Source organism: Pleurodeles waltl, chromosome 3_1 (assembly GCF_031143425.1).
Source record: "Pleurodeles waltl isolate 20211129_DDA chromosome 3_1, aPleWal1.hap1.20221129, whole genome shotgun sequence".
NCBI classification, from domain to species: domain Eukaryota; kingdom Metazoa; phylum Chordata; class Amphibia; order Caudata; family Salamandridae; genus Pleurodeles; species Pleurodeles waltl.
Window position 1 is genome coordinate 705754919 of NC_090440.1, and position 22122 is coordinate 705777040.

Here is a 22122-nt window from a genome sequence, read left to right on the forward strand (position 1 = left end):
ATAAAGGAGGTCTGATAAACAAAGCACATAAGAAAAAAAAAGAAAAAAGAAAAACTATGTTGAGACTATTGAGATTTAAGTGAAACTCTTAAGGGAATTGTCATCATCTGTGACACGGTAGAAGCAGTTCACCCATCCCTATTTGCATCTATAGGTTTTGTAAAGTGAGGGCATAGTACCATATGTGCACTCAAGAGATGAAAGGCCAAGCCTTTGTGTAGTGGAAGGAGACCACTGTAGCATCTGCCTCGAAGCTTAAACGTCAGTGGCTAACTATCGTATCAAGAGATAGCAGGAGACGCAGACAACAGCCCTAACAATACACTTAACAGCTATCAGACGTACATCATCTTTCATGGGCTCCCGCGGAGGGTTGAACTCCTCATGGTAGGAACGGCCACTTGCACTGTGAATAAGCCTAAAAAACAAAAATAATCATACAATAAGAAAACAAAAAGGAAAAAGCTGAGGAGATGAGTCACAGCAGCACAAAGAAACATGGGTCCCGTATGGAGTATGTCCAAAGAGCCACACCACACAAGCACACCCTTACCGGCCACAGATCCTCCGGACAAGCAGAGAATCGTCCACCTTGAATTCAACTACAGAGTCCAGTTTCTCCTTCCGCTTTTCCAGAAGCTCATCTAGCTGCAGAGAAGACAATGCACATGAGAACAAGGGAGTTAGTTAATCTGCCAAATTTACCACAATCTCAAAAGCACCTGGAAAACACTAATTCCTGAATTCCTAAACTCCTGTCTAACGTTTCAGGATAAAGCCTCAGTAAGAGAGTCTTCTCCCTTCTTAAATTATAGAATGGATTAGCTTTAGGCACACTACTGGGCAAGAGCAATTTCCCACCTCTAAATCTGAAACAAAGAGGGTGCAACAGATAAGCTTTACTGCTTTTGAGAGTGCGCTGGCTCAAGCGGCTTTGATTGCACCCTAACTACTGAAGACCAAATGACTTGTCATCCCACGGTTTCAATTACATGGTCACCTATTAATTAAAGCCCACTTATTTCTGTAACCTCTTTCACAAACCTACAGACCTTACATGCCCAAAACCGAGCTCAGGCCACTGACTTACCTCACCCACATCAGGAAACAAAACAGTAATAACATTTACACTCAAAGAAGCTGTGCGATCACAATGTCACACGTCAATTCCTTTATCCAATATTGCAAACTTAAAAACGACTAATCCAGTCATGCCAATGGTCAGACTTCCATCTATTAAGTTTTAATCAAACACTCTAGTCTCTTTACAACTAGTCTGGGACAGGTGTCTTCTCCTTTTAGACGTTTACACAGAAACCAGTCAGTACTTCAAGGGCAACCTAACTAGGGTGAACTAATCAAATATGGAAACATCCTAATACAAGCTCATATGGTCAACACACAACCAACCAATCATGGAGAAGACACCTATTCCACATCCCTAGTTTTGGAAAAGAAACTAGCATCTTGTTGAGCCCCAAACTGGGTACAGGTGTTCATTCGTGCCCCAAGAATAGTTTCAGTTTGGACCACACACCATCTCAGCCTGATTGACTGTGCGTGGAAAGCCGTCCAACAGGAAGCCATTGTTGCATGGGGGTGTTTCCAGATTCTTCTCAATAAGCTCCACCACCATCTCGTCGCTCACCTGGTATAGTAGAAGAAGAGTTAGAGACATCTTACAGCAAATTGAGACTTTCCCATTCCATGGTTCAGCTGAGCTGCTCCCAGCACTGAGACTCGGCAGAGTTGGGAGCACACAAAGTCGAAGTTCTTAACTTCCCCGACTGGACCATCAAAGCCAATGCTATTGCCTTTGCCTGCAGCACCAAGGTGATGCATTTCAAGGGCAGCACCCCACCACTTACACAAGCAAGCTTCTGCTCATGGGTGGCTCATGTATGAAGGGGCATAGATTGGAATCATCTACAACCTGTAGCGCAGTTGTACCCAAGCACCCACAAAAATATGTACAGGCTCATGAAGAAATCAAAGGTACTTGAACAGCCACAGTTCAAGTATTTTGCACGCAATTTCCATGTTACGAGTTTGTTTGGTGAATTGGTAAAATCAGATTGCATAAAATGCTTCACAACTGGTAGCTGCCCTTGTACTGGGAGTGTCCAGCTGATCTGTGACATGGGGTTGGAAGTAGTCACGTCTCCTAGTCTGTAGTTTGCTCGGATTAATAACAAGCATTTGCAAGACCAACAGGTCTCTCCTATGGGGTGAACAATTGGACTTGACAATCGGGTATTGTGGGGAACAGGAGATAATGGGATGGTTAAAGGGCTACGAAGTGACCAGCGATGGTCGCTTCATAGTGAATTTTTTTCCCTTCTGTCAGTTGGGAGGTGTGTAATAAACAGACTGAGTAGGCCGAGACGGGGAGAAGAAACAGGATGTGGAGTGAGAAACGAGATAGGGGCAGAAACAAAAGGGGGTGGGGAGAAACAGGACATGGTGGGGGGGTATAACAAATTAAAAGTGCACCATTTGGGGCAGTCTTTCAACATCAAAAACACTACCACAGAGGAGCCGCAAAATGCTATAAGATGTACAATTCACAATGTAGGGAGACAGCCAAAAAATTGAACAGGCTAGAATTTCACAAGAACCTTAAACATAAAACTGACAGTTATTTTACTTAATTTTAGATGAGCACAGCTCTTAATGTCCACGAGCAAAAAAAAAAAAATCCTTTAATTAAGCTCACGAGTAGAGGAAATGTAAATATATAAAACAACTGACAAATTAAAGCTTTTATGAATGCATGATGTCAGATCACAGTAATAATTTTAGACTCCAAAAAATGAACGAGTGTAGGCAGACAGTTTTTTTATAGCACAAACTCGACCCAAAGGTATTGGAGTTTTTTTTTTTAAATATATAAAAAGGTACACAGATGTTCAGTGATTTGCCCGGAAAAATAGGATGTTGAGACAATATAGAGACTCAAACCTGGTTACCCAGTTCCAAAGTCAGCAACTCTTGCCGTTATATCCACATACAAATTTAAAAAAAAACCATCATGCACCGTGATTATCATAACTCCTTCCTTTGGAGCCCTGTACGGACAAAAAACAGCAATGTTCAAAGTACATGCATGGGCCATAGTGCATTTGATGATTAATTCCCTCCATCTGTGTCGAGGCTTTGGCATATGCATTTCTTACCTACAATTTACCCAATCAGTGAATTATTCAGTCACCAGTTCCGTGCTTTGCTAGATATGAAGACTTGAAATTCAAACAAAAATGGAACCATTAAATAAAGAATAAGAGGGCCTCTGGTCCAAAACAGGGTAAAGTAATGTTTATCAACACCTGTGACATTGGAAAAGCAAGCTTGACAAGAGTGCTAAAATGGTCATGTCCACATCCAATATTTTTTCAAATGCCTAAAAAATAGTATGTCAAAGGAGAGGTGAGTGAGGGGAGAATAAGGTGAACTTTAACAGGCAGAAACAAACTTCATTATGACGCTACAACATGAGAACTGTGGCAAAGGCACAGAAATCCATTTAGAAGAAATTAACAGAACAAGTAACTGAATTCCAGCGCAAGCAGCAGACGGTCAGCAGAGGGGTACTAATCAAAACTAATCTGCATTTGGTCTTGCGGCACAGCAAGAAAAAGTGGTGATGCACGGCATGCGCTGCCCAATGAGAATGACAAGAAAGAGCGACAATAATGTCACTGGATGGTAAGATATGGGCAGGTTCCAAGCTCATTATTAGACACAAGAATCTTGCAATAAAGAGCATATGCTCTTGCATGCTCGGCCGAAAATGCTGCCAACTCTACTGGTGAGGCAGTGAGATAAAACTTGTTCAGAAAGAACACAATCTCAATGTTCTACACATTGTCTCCAAATAAAAGGCACGTGCTGATGTCTGAAGCAGACTCACACAATAAGAGATACTTTCACAAAATAATCGGAAATTGTCATAAAGACAACTTCCTGGATGGTTGGTCAGTCTCCTACAATAAGAGGCACCTTCCTCAGCACAATGCCAGTGGGAGTCTGGAGATTTAGGTGACAAAATATCAGCTCTTTATAATAAGGCAGCAAGAGTTTCTGAAGACACTCACCACCTTCTGGCCCAGCCTCAGATTATCAGGCAGGAACAGCTTTAAGGGGACAGACTGACCTGGTTCCACCCATCTGCTATCAAATTGGAGGCAGTGTGTTTGGGGGGGCAGGTGGGGCACAGAGATGGCTACTCGCCAGTCCTTATGAAAAAAACAGAAGCTCAATGGGTAGGGTGACAGACTTGCTAAGTCAGATGACAATGGAGGTTTGCATCATGATCAAAAGGTTTCAGCCCAGCTTCCTTAAAAAAAGAAGGGGAGGTTTTTGGTTAAAACTCACCAGTTTCCCTGCATCCATGGTAGCTTTCAATTTTTGTCCCAGCTCTGACCCAGTGGCAACCATGGCTCGAAGCATGTCTCCTGTGGCAAGATGACAGACACAATACTTCTCTGCAAGCTTAGGAGCCTGGAAGAAAGTGAAACAATTATGGAACATTTCCCTACTACATGACAATATACTACAAGTGATGCCTGAGCCCCAGCCAAACTCAGCACAAAAGCAAGTGTTAGTTTTCTGCATCATGAGGAAATTACTTACCATACAAGTTATTGATACACGAAGATAACACAGTAAGTGCAGCAAGTGAGGATTTTACAATAAATCTACTATATTCAGATTCTTGTGTGACTTTCCCATTTCCAGTGCTACAAAGTTTTCTGAATGGAAGCAGAACTCTGACAAAGACAATATATTACAGAAGTGAGGGCAGAGAAATAACAGCACACACCAGATGAAAGCACACAACAGAGAGTAGGGGCATCAGGGATACAGAGGCAGCTGTAGAAGTAGACTCTATAATAGGATGTACTACACACACTTTAAAGTAATTTCACACAATTGGCAAGAGCCACCACGCCTTGGTGCAAAATCTCACTAATCTGGTGTAGGCTACATCCATTGGAGTACACACTCAGAGTGAGCTTTACACTTACTGAGTGAGCTTCACCTTTTGGCAAACAATGGCACTTGTCGAAGTTTTACATCTTAGCAGTGTCTCACTCAGATTCAAGACCCAAGCCATGGTAACACAATCATGAGTAGACTTGAAGGCCTGGTCTATTGTCCAGGTGGCCGCAAGCGTGCTGCTTAGTGGAAAAAAAATTAAAGCTGGTCAGGCCAGTTGTGAAATACTAAACGAGGGTGCTTCTGCCAAAAACTTTACAATCACATTTTGCTTAAGTATGTAAAAAGTTGTAATTACAGAGAGAGGATCCAGGAAGGACAAGGTTAAACTACACGGAGAAAATATGAGCAGCAAGGAAATTGAGGTTATTAAAAAATAAATAAATTGAAAAACTAAAAAAAAAAAAACAAACAAAAAAAAAAAACACAGCAACTCTGATCCTTATTGCAGCGCTGTGAAAGATGTGTAGGAAAGAAGAGAGCCTAGTTGATGAGGAAAATGACAAGAAGTATGGCTAATTACACACCACACACCTCTGCGGATTTCCATGCCAGTGGTTACAGTGGAACATTGGACAACATTATCTGACCCTCGGCTCCTGCACTGCAGGCACATTCTGGACTCCAGCTATTAGACACTAACTTGACTTTAGGGACACCTTAGACCCTGGCACAGGCTCAAAACAATGCTCTAAGATATGCGCCCAAGGGAAGGGGGGGACAACAACGGATAATAGCTGAAGTAAGAATGGGTGGGGAGACCTGCCGGGGCCATGGCACGGACACCAGTACACAAGGCCCTCCACAGCTTTAGAGAAGCTAATTGATAATCTACTATTTGGACGAGGGGTTTCAGATAACTTGTCCTGGGGAAGAGAAACTGGGTAGTTTTACTTTGGTTCGTTTATAGTTGGGAGCCCGAGTCATGCCCTGCTGGGATGCAGTTCCCAAATTTGATGTGGTGGGCTGGCTTTGTGGAGGGGGTGGTGGAGGAGGGAGGGGCTCATGCAGAGGGAATATGGCTAGACTTGAAACTTACAAGATTATATAATAAAACATTCAGGGAATGCACACAATGGCCAAAAGGTATAAGATGTTTTCTTACCTACTAAGGAGGGGAGTACATATAGCACTGCTTCAGGAAACTCATTTGATGGCAGTGTAAGGGAGGGCACTGAAGAGACAGTGGAGAGGCTGGACATTTTACGACCTACTCAGTTTATGCCAGAACACTGATTTGCATAAGGGCAGGGATACCCTTTCAGCACAAGGAAAACATTATTGACCCAAAAGGAGGGATGTGGTGGTGAGGGGCAGATTAGAGGGCCAAGACTTGTTGTTAATGAATGCGTATGCACCTATCACAAGGAGCTTTCTTTGGAAACCTCACAGAGCGTCTGGCCCCACAACTCAAGCAGTCCACAGTGATGGGATGCGACTAATTGTGTGGCTCAGCAAGCATTGACCATTTCCACCCTCTATTGCATGATTCCCCAATAACTAGGGCGGCTCAACACTTTACAACCTAGCAGGCACAGTGGGGGTTGATTGATGCCTGCAGTCAGAGATACCCAAACGGGCATGCTTATTCATATTTATCTCCCCTACAAGACTTGCATGTACTCCTTGACACCTTTCGCTGCACCCCAGATATGAATGCCCTTGTGCACGAGGCAGAATATTCATCCCACACTATTTCAGACCATAATCCAATACTATTACACATGCACTGCGGCCGTGTTAATGCCTGCACCCCAACATGGAAGTTGAAACACGAATCACTAGAGGACTCACACTACCAAGCAGAAGTAAGGCAACAGACAATTATTTAGCTGAAAACACTGACATGGCAAGCAATGCACCAACAGAGTGGGACGCCTTGAAGGTTGTGATGAGGGGCAGATGTATAGCAGAATCAGTAAGAGTCCGGCAAAGGCCGTTGAAAGACTCTAGAAGCGGAAGATAAACTGCAGGAAGAGAAAAACCGCCCAGGGATCCAGAGCTCCAGCCAAAATTAATAGAGTTGAAAGAGACTGTAGAGAGTCATGTAGAAAGGCTCAGTTGCTGTGATTATGCAGAAAGCAACGCCCATTTTAGGCAGTTTTACGAACACTTATATAAAAGTATCACGCCTCACGATGCAGCGGCCATCCAGGCATTCCTGGATCATCTGCGGCTTTCTGTACTCATAAGGGAGGAAGCAGAGGCACTGGGATGTGATGTCACGGTTCAAGAAATTAAATGGGCCATCAAAGACCTTGCCTGGGGAAAGATGCCAGACACAGATTGATTCCCAGTAGAGTTCTATGCTACATACCCTGAACCTCTTGGCTCAGAAACTAGTAGCCTTGTACCAAGCCACAAAGAAAAAGGGAGTGCTCCCACCTATGATCCAAGAGGCACTAATTGTCCTATTATTAAAACCTGATATTTTCTATTTCTCTACAAAGTTATGCATAAAATGGGATGTGGGACAGATTATATTGCATGGGATGAGCTTTTTGCTGCCCCAACAGCCAATGTTCACAGGTCGTATGATCTCAGAGGGCTATGCAGTCGAGAGGGGCACAAGGAAGGGCTGTCCACACTGCTGTTCGCTCTAGTTATGGAACCACGGACGGCTGTGGCACAAGGAAGTCAGGCATATGAGGGGGAAACAAATGGGGGGGGGGGAACGACACAATGTTGCATAGCCATATATGCAGATTATTTAATAATCCTTTTGGATAACATGCAGGGTAACCTGGTGGGAGTCAGGTGGAGTTGTCTGAATTTGGACTTCCGTCGGGCTTGAAGGTGAACTGGCAGAAGTCCAGACTTTTCCCAATGACATCAGAACATGAACCTCTACCTGATTTGGGCTCCTTGATCCGGGAGACGCGCTGCCCCCAACACCACTGGGGAGCTCACCTCGACAAGACGCTGTCACAAACCACTGGCCAATAAATATCAGGCATCTTCAAGGCAGTTACACTGCTCTCTAGTAAGATACACAGATATGTCTCTCCCGTTGAATGCCCTAAAACTTCAGTGGGAGGAGGACCTAGGCATCCCATTTGCACCAAGGGCATGGGAGTCTATATAAGACAGAAGACCAAAAGTCTCAAGAAATGCTAGATTTAAGTGAATACATTTTTTTATACTTCATAGGGCATACCTGACCCCAGGAACAATCAACAGGCATTTCCATTTAGCAGAGGCGGCTTGCCCACAATACATTAAAGTGGGGGCGAAACTCAAGCATATTTCTTGGGCCTGCCCTTCCTTGGGAACATATTGGGAGGACGTAACACACAGTTGCAGAGATCATAAACCGGGAAATCCCGTGTACAAAGGGCCATTGTTTACTGGAGTGGTTTCCCCGTATGGCCAAGACTAATGTGACCAGCAGGTTCCAGGGTTTGGCTTATGTCATAGCCAAGCGGGAAATCACCATGAATTGAAAAAACCCAAGGAGGCCAAGTGTGGATAAATGGAGCAGGTAGCTGGAGAGATGGGCGATTTACCAAGGAGACTCCCTCTTCAGGGAAGCCGAGAGAGGATTAGGACCCCTAGACATAGTGCAAGCATGGGAGGCCCTAGTAGACAGCATGAAAGGACTAAACACTAGATCACTTGATGCCACCCGGCCAGGTCCTAATGCAAGTAGTAATTGACTTGGGAGATCGCCTGGTCGCTTTGTGCACCTGAACCTCAAACTCCCCCACCCCACCCCATCCCCCCCACCAACACTGCCACAAGATCACCCTGACAGAGTCTCTTCATGATTCGGCCTGTCCTTGACCACTTAGATCGCTTCTCAGAGATTTATTTTCCAGGAAAGATACATTTATGGATGAGTCGCTGGTACTTTTCAATGACTATTTGGTTTTCAAACAATACAGTTCCAGCCAGAGAGCATGTTAGGGTATTAAGCTGTATATGTTGTGTGAAAGTGCCACTGGATAATTTCAGAGTGTACACTGGGAGGGATTCATCATTTGTCCACTCCCCGGTTGCCCCCTTTGGAGTTAGTGAAAAAATGTGTGGGAATTTGCCAGTGGACTTTTTAAATAAAGGTCAGTATTCACACATGGACTATTTCTGCACAGCTGTGCAATCATTCAAGAAATTGTTCAAAGTGAGAACTGTGGCACAACCCCTAGGTTAGGTTACCCTGAAAAATAATAATAATAATAAATACATTTAAAAAAGTCCAAGGGGGACAGAGCAGTGCCTTGCATTGTAATGAACTTCTTGCTTTGGAATGTTCAAACTGAAGAAACGTCCACATGCTTACAACTATTCACAATGAAAGCATTTCACCTGTGACCAATTGTCTCAGGTAGCAGAAGTACGTAAACCTGTGTGCAGTTAAGACTACAACAAGCACAGGGAAGGTACATAAGTCAATCATCTGATACAAGAAGTTGGCTGTTCTTTTTTTCTTTTGGCACCCTCAATACTGATGTTTTCAAAGATTGTTCTCCAGATTCCAAGACGAGTTTTGTACAGATTCAGCAATCTCTAAAAGACAGCTTTGTTGCAGTCAAGCAGGCAAGTGTTCATAGAAAAGCAGTGGTTGTGTTGAAATCAAAAGATTGCCACTTTTCTGAATACACTGCTCCAACACCCAAAAAGGACTTTCCTTTTCTGAGATATAGAATTGGTTTCCAAAAAGGAATATTAAAGGAGAGTCATATGTACTGCCGGAGTGTCTTTCTAATCCTGGCCTATGTGTGCCCACGGTTTAGACTGTACCATATGCAACTCAAGTGTCTGGAGCAACCACAAAAGTAAAAGGGAACCAACTGTTTCCTGTATTTTTTAATGTATATATTTGCTGATACTGTTAGACCTTTCAGCTCTTGGTGTGGTTTCCCCTGTCGTTCTGCTTCTGACCTCCTGTTTTTGATCCTATGCTGAACTTTGTTTTTGCTTGCTTTAAGATACTAGGCACTTTACCACTGCTGACCAGTGCTAAAGTGAAAGTGTTCCCTATCTAAATTGTATTGGTGATTGATTTATCCTTTATTGAAATTTTTGATTCATTAGTTAAGTCCCTACTAAAATGCACTATGTGCACCCAGGGCATGTAACAGAGCAGAGGCAAGCACACTGACAAAGGGCAACAAGTTAAGCACAGAGGCTAAGCAGAAGGGCAATAATGGGGCATAGAATTGGGCGATTGAGGGCAGGAGGATTGGGTAGGGGCATCAAGCTACAAAGGAGGCTGGTAGCCCATAGAGGAAGAGAATGCTATTGTGGACAGCGAGGAGCAAAGCCTGCATGGTGATTTTGTGGATAATCTGAATCTGCCTGGGGGAAAGATACCCGCCAGGGCAGGCAGAAGTGCTCATTCAAAGGGTCTGACCCCAGGAGAGCTGGAGGACAGACAGGAAGCTAGAAAGCACAATTTGGAGCTTGAAAGGCTCAAAATAGAAGCAAAGAAACTAGCAATAGAAGAAAGGAAAATTACCCTAGCTCATAAGCGGAGCTTAAAGGAGCTGGACCTAAAGAGCAGGTCCAGCACAGATGGTGGCAGCAGATCTACAGTGCAGTCTGAGGGAAAGATACATATACCCAAAGATGTGGTGAAAGATTTTGTTGTGGAGTATGACAGTAGTGGTTTAGGGGTTATGAAGTGGCAGTGACAACGAACAGGGTCCCTGAGAGAGATCGAGGGAGACCTCCCCCCACCCCGATCCTACAAGTTAACCACACCTACAAGTTAACCACACCTTACCACTCTCAAAGCAACAGGTTGGTTGAAAACCATATTCTGGAGGACAAGATTATAGGTCTCTCAGAACTCATGAGGCGTAAGTGGGTTATCCTGTTAGCCAACAGGGAGGTACCATAGAAGGGGGTTCGCTTCAGCCCTTTTGAGCTTCTGTATGGGCACCTTGTGAGAGGGCCTCAGTTTGGTGAAGGAGTCACCCCAGGATGTATTCAGTTACATGCTGGCTTTCAGGGAACAGACAGTCCACTTTCAGAAACTCACCCAGGAGAATCTGGAACCTAGCCAGGAAGATATGAAATGCTGGTATGACCAGAATACCACTCTGGCCAAGTTTCAGTCTGGCCAGCAAGTGTGGGTGATGGCCTTGGCCGAGCCCTGGGTGCTACAAGACCACCGGTCTGGGTCATTTGAGGTGAAGGAGCACAAGAGTAAGGTCTCCCACCTGGTGGACATGCACACTCCTAGGATGCCTTTGAGGGTCCTGCACATGAACTGCCTCAAGCCACACTTTGAGAGGGCTTAGTTGACCATGCTTGGTCACAGATGAGGTGGAAGAGGACAGCGAACCTTTCCCCCACCTCCTGTCTTACAAAGAGCAGGATGGGTCACTGTAGGGTGTGAACCTCTCCCCTACTCTGACCCTAGAACAGCAGAGGGACTGTTGCCAGTTCCTGGGGCAGTTCACCTCCATTTTGTCACTCGTCCTTAGGGTCACCCAATGGCATATCCATTACATTGACACAGGGGACAGCCTGCCTGTTAAGTACAAGTCTTACAGGCTAACTGATAGAGACTTCCTCTTTGATGCAGTTCATCACTCTAAGATGCTGTTGTTAGGGGTGATAAAACACTCCTTGGTCAAGCCCAGTGCTTCTGGTCCCCAAGACTGCTCCACCCAGTGTCAAACCTGACCTGAGGTTCAGTGCAGACTACCCAGGGCTCAATGCCGTCACAAAGACTGATGCGCGACCCATCCCCCAAGCAAATGAGCTCATCAACTGGTTGTGAGCTGCCAAGTTCCTCAACCTGTTTCATCTGTCTGGGTACTGGAAGAGCACCTTAACAGAAGGGGCCAATGAGAGGTCAGCTTTCTCAACACTAGAGGGGCATTACCAGTCCCATGTTATGTCCTTTGGGTTGAAGAACACCCCTGCCACAATCCAGAGACTGGTCAACCAAGTCCTGGCTAGGTTGGAGAAGTTCAGTGCCCCTTACCTAGACAACACTGCTATCCTCAGCTCTAGCTGGGAGGACCACTTGCACCACCTCCAAGTAGAGTTGAGGGCCCTGCAGAGTGCAGAGCTCACTATCAAGGCCAGTAAGTGCCAAATAAGGCTGAAGTCTGTGGTGTTCTTGGGACACCAAGTAGGGAGTTTCTGGGCATCAATTTCTCATCGACCTAGCACCGCAGAAAGGAACTGAGGCTGCATGTCCGGAAATCAATGCATTGCCTCCCCTGCGCAGTAAGGAACCGACACATCGCTTTGCTTCAATGCCTCATCTGCGGCCCATGCCGTCTTTGTTTTTGATGCATCCCAGGTACTTTGTGCTAAAAAGATACAACCATTCATTCCTATGGACTAAGTTATTTAAACCTTTAAAAAGATATATTTTTACTTGTGTATGCTGGACATTTATCGTTCTGATCTTGTTTTACTCTGACAAATATTGGCTATTTTTCTAAACTGGTGTGAGTACTTCTGTGGTGTTTTCACTGTGTTACTGTGTGTACAAATACTTTACATATTGGCTATGAGATAAGTCGGACTCCTTGTGCCAAGCCACCAAGGGATGAGCAGGGGTTAACTTAGCTGTGGAAACCACTGCTAACCAGACACTCCATTTCCATCAGGTATGATACCTGAATGACAGTAGTACGATGTGTTCAGTTACACCTATTGTCTATGCAGTCAAGGTTGGTATTTTATTTTCTACTAAAAAAAAATTTGTATTTGTTTTTTTTTTTTTTAAGTGCAATTTTTTTGTTCAATGTTTTATTTTCTCCTGTCTGCATTGTATGTGGAACCTGTTGATTGTAGGAGTGTTTTAGAAATTAAAGCTGAACTATGCAAAAGTGACATGCGACCAAAGTTAGATAACTGGTATCTACAATGTCATGTTCCACACAACACACTTGAAGACAAGCAGTCTGAAATTGCTCCAACTGGAGAAGACTCCCTTTTCAAACTGAGGCAGCAGGTGGGAAAGAAGATTCTGCATATACTACAGCTAAGCACACTTGGGGCCAATTCACACATACAACGCATTTTACTTGTTTGAGCTAGGCGCACCTCTTAAAAGGTGCGCCTAGCGCAAACAAGGAAAATATGCAGTATTAGCATGAATGTGCTGTTGCCAGGGCAGCCGCAAACTCGTACTGCTCTGGGGCAGCGCATTTATGTGAAAAACATAGCAGCTGCTTTAAAGACGCTATGTTTCTTACTGTGCAGGCAGCACCCCACCTGCAATTTTAAAAGGGACTAGAGATCCCCTTGCGGGCAGGTGCAGTGAGTGACTGCACCCAACTGCAAGGGGATTCATGGGATCCTCTTCCCCCGCTACAGATGGCTGCAATCAAGGGGCGCAATGACAGTGTAGCTCCTGACAGCTTCTTTGCCTCTGCATCTATAATATAGCGCAGAGGCAAAGAGATTACCTTATTTGCATCGGGCCATTCACCCATGCAAATGAGGTAACAGCCTCTGGGGATAGTGCTGGTGCGTAACGTGGGCCAGCACTATTGGTATTCGAGAAGGGGGCCCACAGACACTTTTGCTGCCCCCTTCTTAAAACTAAAGTACCCTCGAGGGAGGGGAGGGGAGGGGGCTGGCAAAGCAGTTGCACGTGACTGGTGCTCTCCCAGGGGACATCTGTAATATGACCCCTGGTTTCTACAGCCTATTTCGGTACGAAAACTGATAGCTGTATATTCAAATTACATAGACCTTACTCACTCCACTGTACTCAATCATACATATTTCCATATGCACGCACTCATAATTTAACAATGCTTTTTAAATAATTTTACAGACTTATCCAGCAATGCACAACAATGCTAAAGTCTGGATATACACGTCCAGGCTACTCTACTAGCATGATCAATTTCCTTTCAAATAAGAGTACATCAAGCTGGTAGGGAACAGAATAGCCTATTTTGACTCTGGAAGATATGCTCCTTATAAAAATGCAATCTGAGCTTTCCCTGCATGTAAGAATTCTTTCCAGCAGATGTGAAGATCGGCCAATCATGCACTGTGTGATGACAAAGAATGTCTACTGTCTGAAGCGGTTGACTGCTCAGAGACATGGGGTGCATTTACTCCTAGTAGGATCCTCTCCTGCTCTTGTCATTCTTTAACAAATGTGTTATACATTCTTGCTAGTGTCTGCTGCTTGTGTGCACATCTTGGTTCTTGAGTGGTCAGGTCAAAACTTTATTCAGCAAAAAAATAGCAATAAGAGCAGGTAAGACACAGATGAATAAAATACAATAAAAAAATACATTGAAACTACATTTTTTTTTTAAAAGTACTCAATTACAAATTCTATAAATAGTAATAAAAAATGATGCACAAGTCACATTCGATATTTCAACTGTTGACCAGCACAACATATTACTTAATCTGGACACACAGACCTCCTTGGATGGACTGAAGCCTAGAGGAATGAAAACATGGTCTGCAAATGGCATCATCTACCAACCCCAATAAAAAGTGAAAGGCACTTAGGTAAACCCGAAAATTCCTATGACTCAGAAGAGGTTCAAGTAATCTTTTGGTATACATCATATAAAAAAATAATAAAAGAAAATCACAAAAGAAAATGTATCACAGTTTGCTTGTGCAGATTGCGGCTAGGGCATACTTTAGAGTACAGGTTTGACTGAAATCCAATAGTTGAGCAGAGGGAGTATTATACAATACCTGCTTGAAACCTTAACAATAAGGATCGTGGCCAACTTGCATTATTATTCCACAAATAAGTGGTAGACAGGATCCCCGGGTTAAGGTATAAATAGTTCTTTAAACTTATCTTTCTGTCCACAGCCTTTCTTCAATGGCACGCTCCAACAACAGCTCTTGAATGCGCCTACTGCCAACAGACACCCCCTGCATTCTGTCTGAGAAATACTCAGCTAAACCAACTGCCTCCAGAGCTTTATAGACCTAGGGGCTAACCAGGGTATAACGAAATCCTTGTTGCGTGCCAAGAAATATGGAATTATCTCTTTAGTTAATACAGTTTCTTCTGCGCTCCAGACAGACAAACGCAATAGTACAGTATGCTTCACACAAAGTCACTCAGATACCCTAGACCAAGTTCATTAGGACATATAAAGCAAGAGAGTGAGTGTAGAATTATTTGACCGAGTATGATGCTGCCTCGCATGGATGTTTGGGCTACGAGTCCTCCTTGTTTCAAAGGGTTTCGATGTGAGCTGTTTTTGTGGCGTTGACCATATAAGGGCTTAGCTGAAGAAATTTAGAGCTCCTTGGGTGACATTTATGATTGGGATAAAGGTATACTAAGTACTGTGAGATTCCTGTAATGTTACTAAGAATAAGGCAACTTAAGCATATGAGCAACGTATGGACTATAAGTCATCTAACCAATATATCAAGTAAATGGTTTCATTACTCAAGTAACATAAAATTCCACCTGGAGATATTAATGTTTCCAGCTAGTTTTATAGGTTTTATCAAGCCCTTCCAATATGTGCTGGCACAACTTTTGGAAGGGAGTGCCACACACACCAAAGACTTAAGACCATCTTTACATCTCAACCATTTACACACTATCCGCACTCTAATAAAGGGTGTAATCTTTCCTATAACTGTACAACACACCTTGAACCAGTCCTATCTCCTTAACAGAATTTAATTTTTGCATGTTTGTGCATTTTATCCCATAAGTGGGAGAATGACTCCTGCCTCCTAATACTCCATGCACGAGCACATCCAACCATGACATCAAGACACATAGGATACCACAACAGAGGATAAAGTCACAGGGACCGGAGGCTAAAGACAGGGGGGCTCATGCTTTAGAGTAGGTCATCGTAAGTTTCTAAACCATGCAAGGTCTCTTTACCTTCCTTTACATGGTACTTTTGCATTCACCCTCTGCCCTCTTGCTCACTGTCCTGACTGTCATCTACACTGCTTCTTCCACACAATGCACTCCTCGCCTCCCAATGTGCAGAACTGATCTGAAATGTAAGAAAGACAAGGACATGCAATAGCCACTCAGATATATCACGTAAGTCCACCTTTGTATTTCAACCGTTTACGCCCCATTCACACTCTTATAAAGAAATTTATCTTTAATGAGTGTAAAACACGCCTTGAACTAGTTCTATCTTAACAGAATTTCATTTTTTTCATGTTTGTGCATTTAGGGCCACATGTAGGTACAAAACAAGTTGCGACTTGCAAATTACGAGTCCTTCCGACTCGCAAATTGCAACTCGCAAACTGGTATGCAGAAAGGTGTCTCAGACACCTTCTGCGACTCGCTATGGGGTTGCAAAGACCCACCTCATTAATATTTACGAGGTGGGTCACAGTTTGCGACCCCATAGAGAGTCTAGGCACTCACGGGGATGGTGGCCTGCTGGAGACAGCAGACCACCAAGTCCGTGACTGCTTTTCAATAAAGCAGTTTTTTTTTCTCTTTGCAGCCCGTTTTCCTTCAAGAAAAACGAGCTGCAAAAAGGAAAATTACCGAAACCTTTTAGTTTCGGTTTTTTTCAGAGTAAGCAGTGGTCCATAGGACCACTGCCTGCTCTGAAAAAATGTTTTTTTTTTTGCATTCACAAAGGGAAAGGGGTCCTCTACATCGCGATGCGGTCGCAAATAGGAAGGGACCACCCCTTCCTATTTGCGAGTCGGTATCACATTTTGCGAGTCGGTACCGACTCGCAAAATGTGATTCTGCATCGCGTAAGGGCTTTTGCGCCTCGCAAACGGCGTTTTTCGCCGTTTGCGAGGCACAAAAGCCTTCCTACAGCTGGCCCCAGAACCCATAAATGTGAGGATGGTCCCTGCCTCCCAATACTCCTTGACCTCTCAACTGATTTGACGACTTTGAAAATTCAACCATCAGTGCCCTTCACTGGTACCTCTCCTACCAATCAAACCAACACCAACAGTTTGTTCACATGGAAACCTCCAGGACCGCAAAGATCGCAGAGGGTTCTAAATTGCCCCATTTCTCTTCAACCTCTACATAAAGCATCTTGGTGCTCTTCTCACAGATAACAGCATCAAGATGCCAACTATACACACTTATGTGAAAGTCTCTTCTGCTTCAAATTCACAAAACCTCAAATAGTCCCTGCACATCATCCAGACCTGGATGTTCACTGCCTTCCTGAAGCTCAGCCAAACCAAGACAGAATCTCTGCTATTTGGCAAGAACAGTAAACAAGAAATAGTTCAAACCTGTCTTTATGACATGAACCCTGACTGTTTCGAACCCCAAATTTTAGTGAATACCATTCACCCTGGGCACCAACCTGACCTTCAAAGAGCACATTGAAAAAAACGTAATCCTGCCTAGTACCAGCTCTCACTTCTAAAGAAGGTGAAACCCAAGCTTCAGTACTTTAAGCCCTCATACTCCTGTTTGAGGATGATGGTAACACCGTACTCCATTACCCACAAAATCTATACTAGCACCCCTTTAGGGAATCCTACACGCCGCACTATGTCTGACCCAGGGCCTGAAGAAATATGATCACCCCCAACCTGATGGAACTCCATTTGCTTTCCTTATCGACCCACAACATCTTCAAAACCAGTTGCACCATTTACAAAGCTATCATGATCAGCACCCCTGCTGATCTTGCAGACAAGCTCATCTCTGGTGGTGCTCGAAACAAAGGCAGCCAGGACACCATCATACTTTACAGAAGTGTGGAAAGGAAAAAGGCAGCAGGCCGTTTCCATCTTTACACCCAGGATCTGGAACAACATGCCTGTATCCATGAAGACTGCCCCAATTTGGAGATACCTATTTGAAGAGCACTGGCTCACAAAGCAATAACAATCCAAAAAGCGGCTACCTCTTCCATGACATGCTGACTTTATGCTGGTTTTTGATCCTGTACAGCACTCCACTGTCATTTGTCTAGGTTTGCTCAATAGAAATACCACATACAAAATAATAAACTACAAATTCCAGCACGTAAAATTCTGATGGTAAAAAAGTTGGGATGGGTTGATCTAATCAAATCTTAGTTGACATTTTCAGGAAGGTATGCACCATGATAATTTATCTGGGTGATGTAGAATGCTTGGCAAATTTACAGGTTTAGATGGTAGACCAGCACTTTTTTTTAGCAATCCCTACTACATACTGCTTTTTCATACAATTACTCCAGCTTTGTAATGGAGGCACTGGTCTGGAGCCAGCGCATATGCAGCTGTAAACAAGCAGGTAAAAGCTAAGACTCAGCTGAGGAGGAAAAAACTGACCTCTGATCATGCAAACCTTTCAGTCAACCTCAAGCCAAGCCTGTCTGAGGTGAGGCAGCTTATGTCTCTGGGCTTTGCTAAAGAGACTCCGCTGAGCCAACAATAACCAACCTTTGGCCGACTTAATTTTCTCAATCGGAGTCTCGAGCCAAAAACCCTGTAGGAGGTGGGGCAGCTCATGTTTTAGGGCTTTGCAGAACTCTGGAGCAATAAGCACACCAGTCATTTCTGCAAGCTCCGCAGGTACCAGCAGCCTCTTGTCTGCGTTCAGATTAACAAAGCACCAGTACTATGCCCAGACTAAGCCTAGGGAAAGTTAATGCTTTAAGATGTCCTCGTGCTGTACTACAGTTTTTTTTTATTATTATTTATATTTCCAAACAGGCGGTGCCTGCTCTTAATAACGCCTGTCGCACCCTTGAGAAATACCCCTTACCATGGTTTATCAAATTAGTAAAAGTTTGCCAAACAAAACATTTATCACAGAAAAGCATATAGGCGTATGGGAATAGGTTCAGAGGTTTGAGTAAGGAAGTTTGTAAGACTTGGCAATGTGGCTGGGTGAGAAAGCTCTGAAAGAGTAGTAGGCCATACGAAGTGCAGCTGGAAGCAGACATGCGCAAGGAAGCTGCAGTGGGACATTCTAGGCTGACTTATGGGGGAATCAGCTTCGCCTGCGGAGCTAAAGGATGGAAGGGCATGCTAAGGCTGAACAAGTAGAAAAGAGATTATTTCTTTGGAGATTGTGTGTCCTTTTAATTCTAATAATAATAACGAACAAGTCAGAAAAAGCTTTTTTCAGCATGGGACTTGCAACAGAAGTGCAACAAGCAAAAAGAGAGGAGAATACATAAGTATATGGCTGCATAGAGAACGTTCCTCTTGCAAGTTAGACAAAAGCACAGATGTTGTCTCTCGTCTCCATTACGATTGGTGCTGTGTTTTACTGCATATGGATTCTAGCATGATTCATTTTAAATGGTCCCCACAACTCAAATCAAAGTGTTTTACCACCATACTAGGACTGAGGTTGATATCTGCACACACGAGTGGGGCCTAGCACTTTCTGCTTAACTGTTGAGCATGTATCTTAATGCTGAATTCTTCCCAGCACTACAGACAGTTTAATAAAATGTCCTGTACAGATTCATTTCTGTGCTATGCTTTGGTACATATACCTAATTAAGAAGCCCCTAGATTTCCCGCAGCAAGCCAAATAGTGACCTAGTCTCAAATGTTAGCAGTGGTTACGCAGAATGAGAACACGAAAGTAAGTACTTTGGAAAAATTGTATTTGTGAATAGTTCATATTGTTTAATGAAGGTTGGGAGTGACCCACGCGATTGTTTTGTTTTATTTAGTGCTCTTATCTCATTTTTTGTCATGCGTTAACACTATGTGGGCAAAGTTTCACCTCATTACTACCAGTTTGACACAAACTTAGCAATAAGCAACAGGGGACCAATCAACCTTTGTGAAGGGCCGTCCACTGTGCAGCAACACGTCTCACTGCATTCTTAGTAATTTTTAATCTGTTTGAGCTAGAAAGAAAATATTTGTTGTTAAAATCTGTAGATTGTGCAGCAGATGATGGACTATGTGGCAAGTATTTCACATATATAATTATGCAGAAAATGCCACAGCCGCAAATTTGCATAATTCCAATGGCCCTGTGTACAAGCTAAACAGCAAGTACATTAACCTTTGGTACTATATAATGATAATTGGTCAAATGTGAGACTAGACCAGCAAGCGCAGTAAACAAGTCATCTAATTATAATAATCTGGAAACTGCTACACATACAAAGATCTCTGAAGCAAGTGCCTCAACGTGAAAAAAATATTTAAAATGCAGTCTGCTTGCGAGAAAGTGGCGTAACGCAAAAAGATGGGTTCTCCCCTTCAGTATGTGAAGAAAGGCCCACGAGCCTTCCATATATTTACTAACCTTTAGATGGATGGGCTTCTCTGAAGGGGTGCCCTATTTGCAGGGGCAAGTGTTACGCTCCTTCTTATAAACAATGTGCCCTACTTGCAGGGGTGTTACGCTCCTTCGTATGAACAATCAGGTAAGCTATAATAGATTTTCTATTACATTGTCAGTATTGGCAATTTCTCCAGAGCAGATTTTTTTTTTTTTTTAATTAAATGTTGAGGTCTACTCCTAATAAGATCCTTCTACGGGACGCCACCATCTTTCTCTATCACCGTTTGCTCCCAATCTATGGCATTCCAAAGTAAAATATGTCCCATTTCCAGCACTGCTAATTGCCATTTCTGAAACGTCTACCTTTTTTCAGTCACATATTGGGAATTATGATGAACATGACTGTTACTTACCAGTAATTTTCATTACTCCCGAGGTCAGGTCCTTCTCGTCACAGTACTTCCTGAGTGAAAGCAGGACAAAGTCGAGGTAGACGGACAAGGGGGTAATGACATGAATCAGTGGTTCTGGGGCGGAAGAACCATTCATTCTTTGAAGTGGGTGGGGGGGGGGGGGGGGATCACCCATCGTAAGTAGTCTTTGTTGAATATGTCTATCATAGCAATTTCCAATGAGTTGATCCCTAACTAATTGGTCACGAAAAGCACCAAATTGGCACTGTGCGCACAATTTACGAAGTGCACTAACAAAATCGTCTACCGATTCATTTTGTAGCTGGATCCTCTTGAAAAATTTGTGGCGCAAAACAACAAGACTGGGTTGTTTATCAAATCTCACAATCAGCTTCTTCACTGTTTCCTGATATTCATCCAACTCTTCATTATCAGTCATTTCAATTTCAGGAAGATGTTTCAACGTCTCACGGCCTTCAAATCCCAGTGAATGTAACAACAAAAACTTTTTCCTTTCTGGTCTATATCGTGATGCCCCAATGGCTCCCAAATAAGTCTCAAAAGCATCAAACCATTGAGACCAGGCCACTGGTGGTTCCCCAGGTGTTTCAAGAAAAGGAGGAGGAGCCGAGACAGATTGCATAATTACAGCGTATAATTAGACAATCTGGTGGTAGAAATGAAATATTAATGCTACGCAACCTTACCCTCTTTTAAAAGTCACATTAAACGCTAATACACCAGAATGGAGGACACTTTGCACACCTAACATAACGTCTAATGCCATGGTAGGTCCCCTTGACTCTGCTTTCCACTGAAGTCTTTCTGAACGCCAAGGTTACAGCACAAGAGATTATCCCCGCTCCGCACGCCGTTACCAGTCAAGCGCGGCGGCAACTTTCACTCCACAAATTCTGCGGTTACCTGAGTCCCTTTGCCGGCCCCGGGCGGACCCAGCAGTATGGCTCTAATGCCTTCACGCACAGAATCCTGAAGTCGCTCCGAGGGGGACGCGTTGGGAGCCATTGCGTAGCTTTCTGGAGCAAGCAGAAGGAAAGAAGCAGGTGGCGGGGAGAGAGGTCAGAGCAGGGAGAGACGTAAAGCACGCACGGTCAAACGTACAGAACGCCCGAAGAGGCGTACATCATGTACATGGCTCGCAAAGGGAAACAGCGCGGTCGTGGAGGTCCAGCTAGTGAAGAACTAGAATGCTAACCTAGCATCACAACGCGTGAGGAACGGGCGCCATCATGTATGCGGAGGGTTGTACCGTGTGGAGAAAGGACCTGAGACGGACTGAGCCCCACCGTAGCCTACACAAAACATTCAAATGTTTTCTTTTTTTTTTAGCATGCACAATTATTTTTTGTTAAATCCATTCCACTTTGCATTTCTGTATATAAAATACCCCGTTTCTATAGGCCTACTTCTATGAACACATCATCACTTCGTCACGGGTAGTAAACGCGGTATAAATTACAATAAGAAAAGGTCGTGGTTTTTAGAAGGTGGTATATGCCAGTTTCATAAGCAATGTGTCTCTCCAGCACTGGTCGCGAAACTGCCGTAAAAGAACAGTAAAGC

General features: G+C 43.8%; 1 protein-coding gene across 2 annotated transcripts in view; it reads right to left on the reverse strand.

Moving 5' to 3' along the window:
- AK2 (adenylate kinase 2) overlaps positions 1 to 21679 on the reverse strand; it is a 44535-nt gene extending 22856 nt beyond the window's left edge. Inside the window, exons 1-5 of one of the 2 annotated variants that reach the window (XM_069223404.1) lie at positions 21463 to 21677; positions 4375 to 4500; positions 1538 to 1648; positions 554 to 648; positions 346 to 418 (exon numbers count right to left, since the gene is read on the reverse strand). In XM_069223404.1, coding sequence (XP_069079505.1) covers positions 346 to 418; positions 554 to 648; positions 1538 to 1648; positions 4375 to 4500; positions 21463 to 21564 — 507 coding nt within the window. In that variant the 5' untranslated portion in view covers positions 21565 to 21677. Of the gene's footprint in view, positions 1 to 345; positions 419 to 553; positions 649 to 1537; positions 1649 to 4374; positions 4501 to 21462 lie in introns of both variants that reach the window. The other variant, XM_069223403.1, reaches the window with a different exon arrangement.
- Between the last annotated feature and the right edge of the window lie 443 nt (positions 21680 to 22122).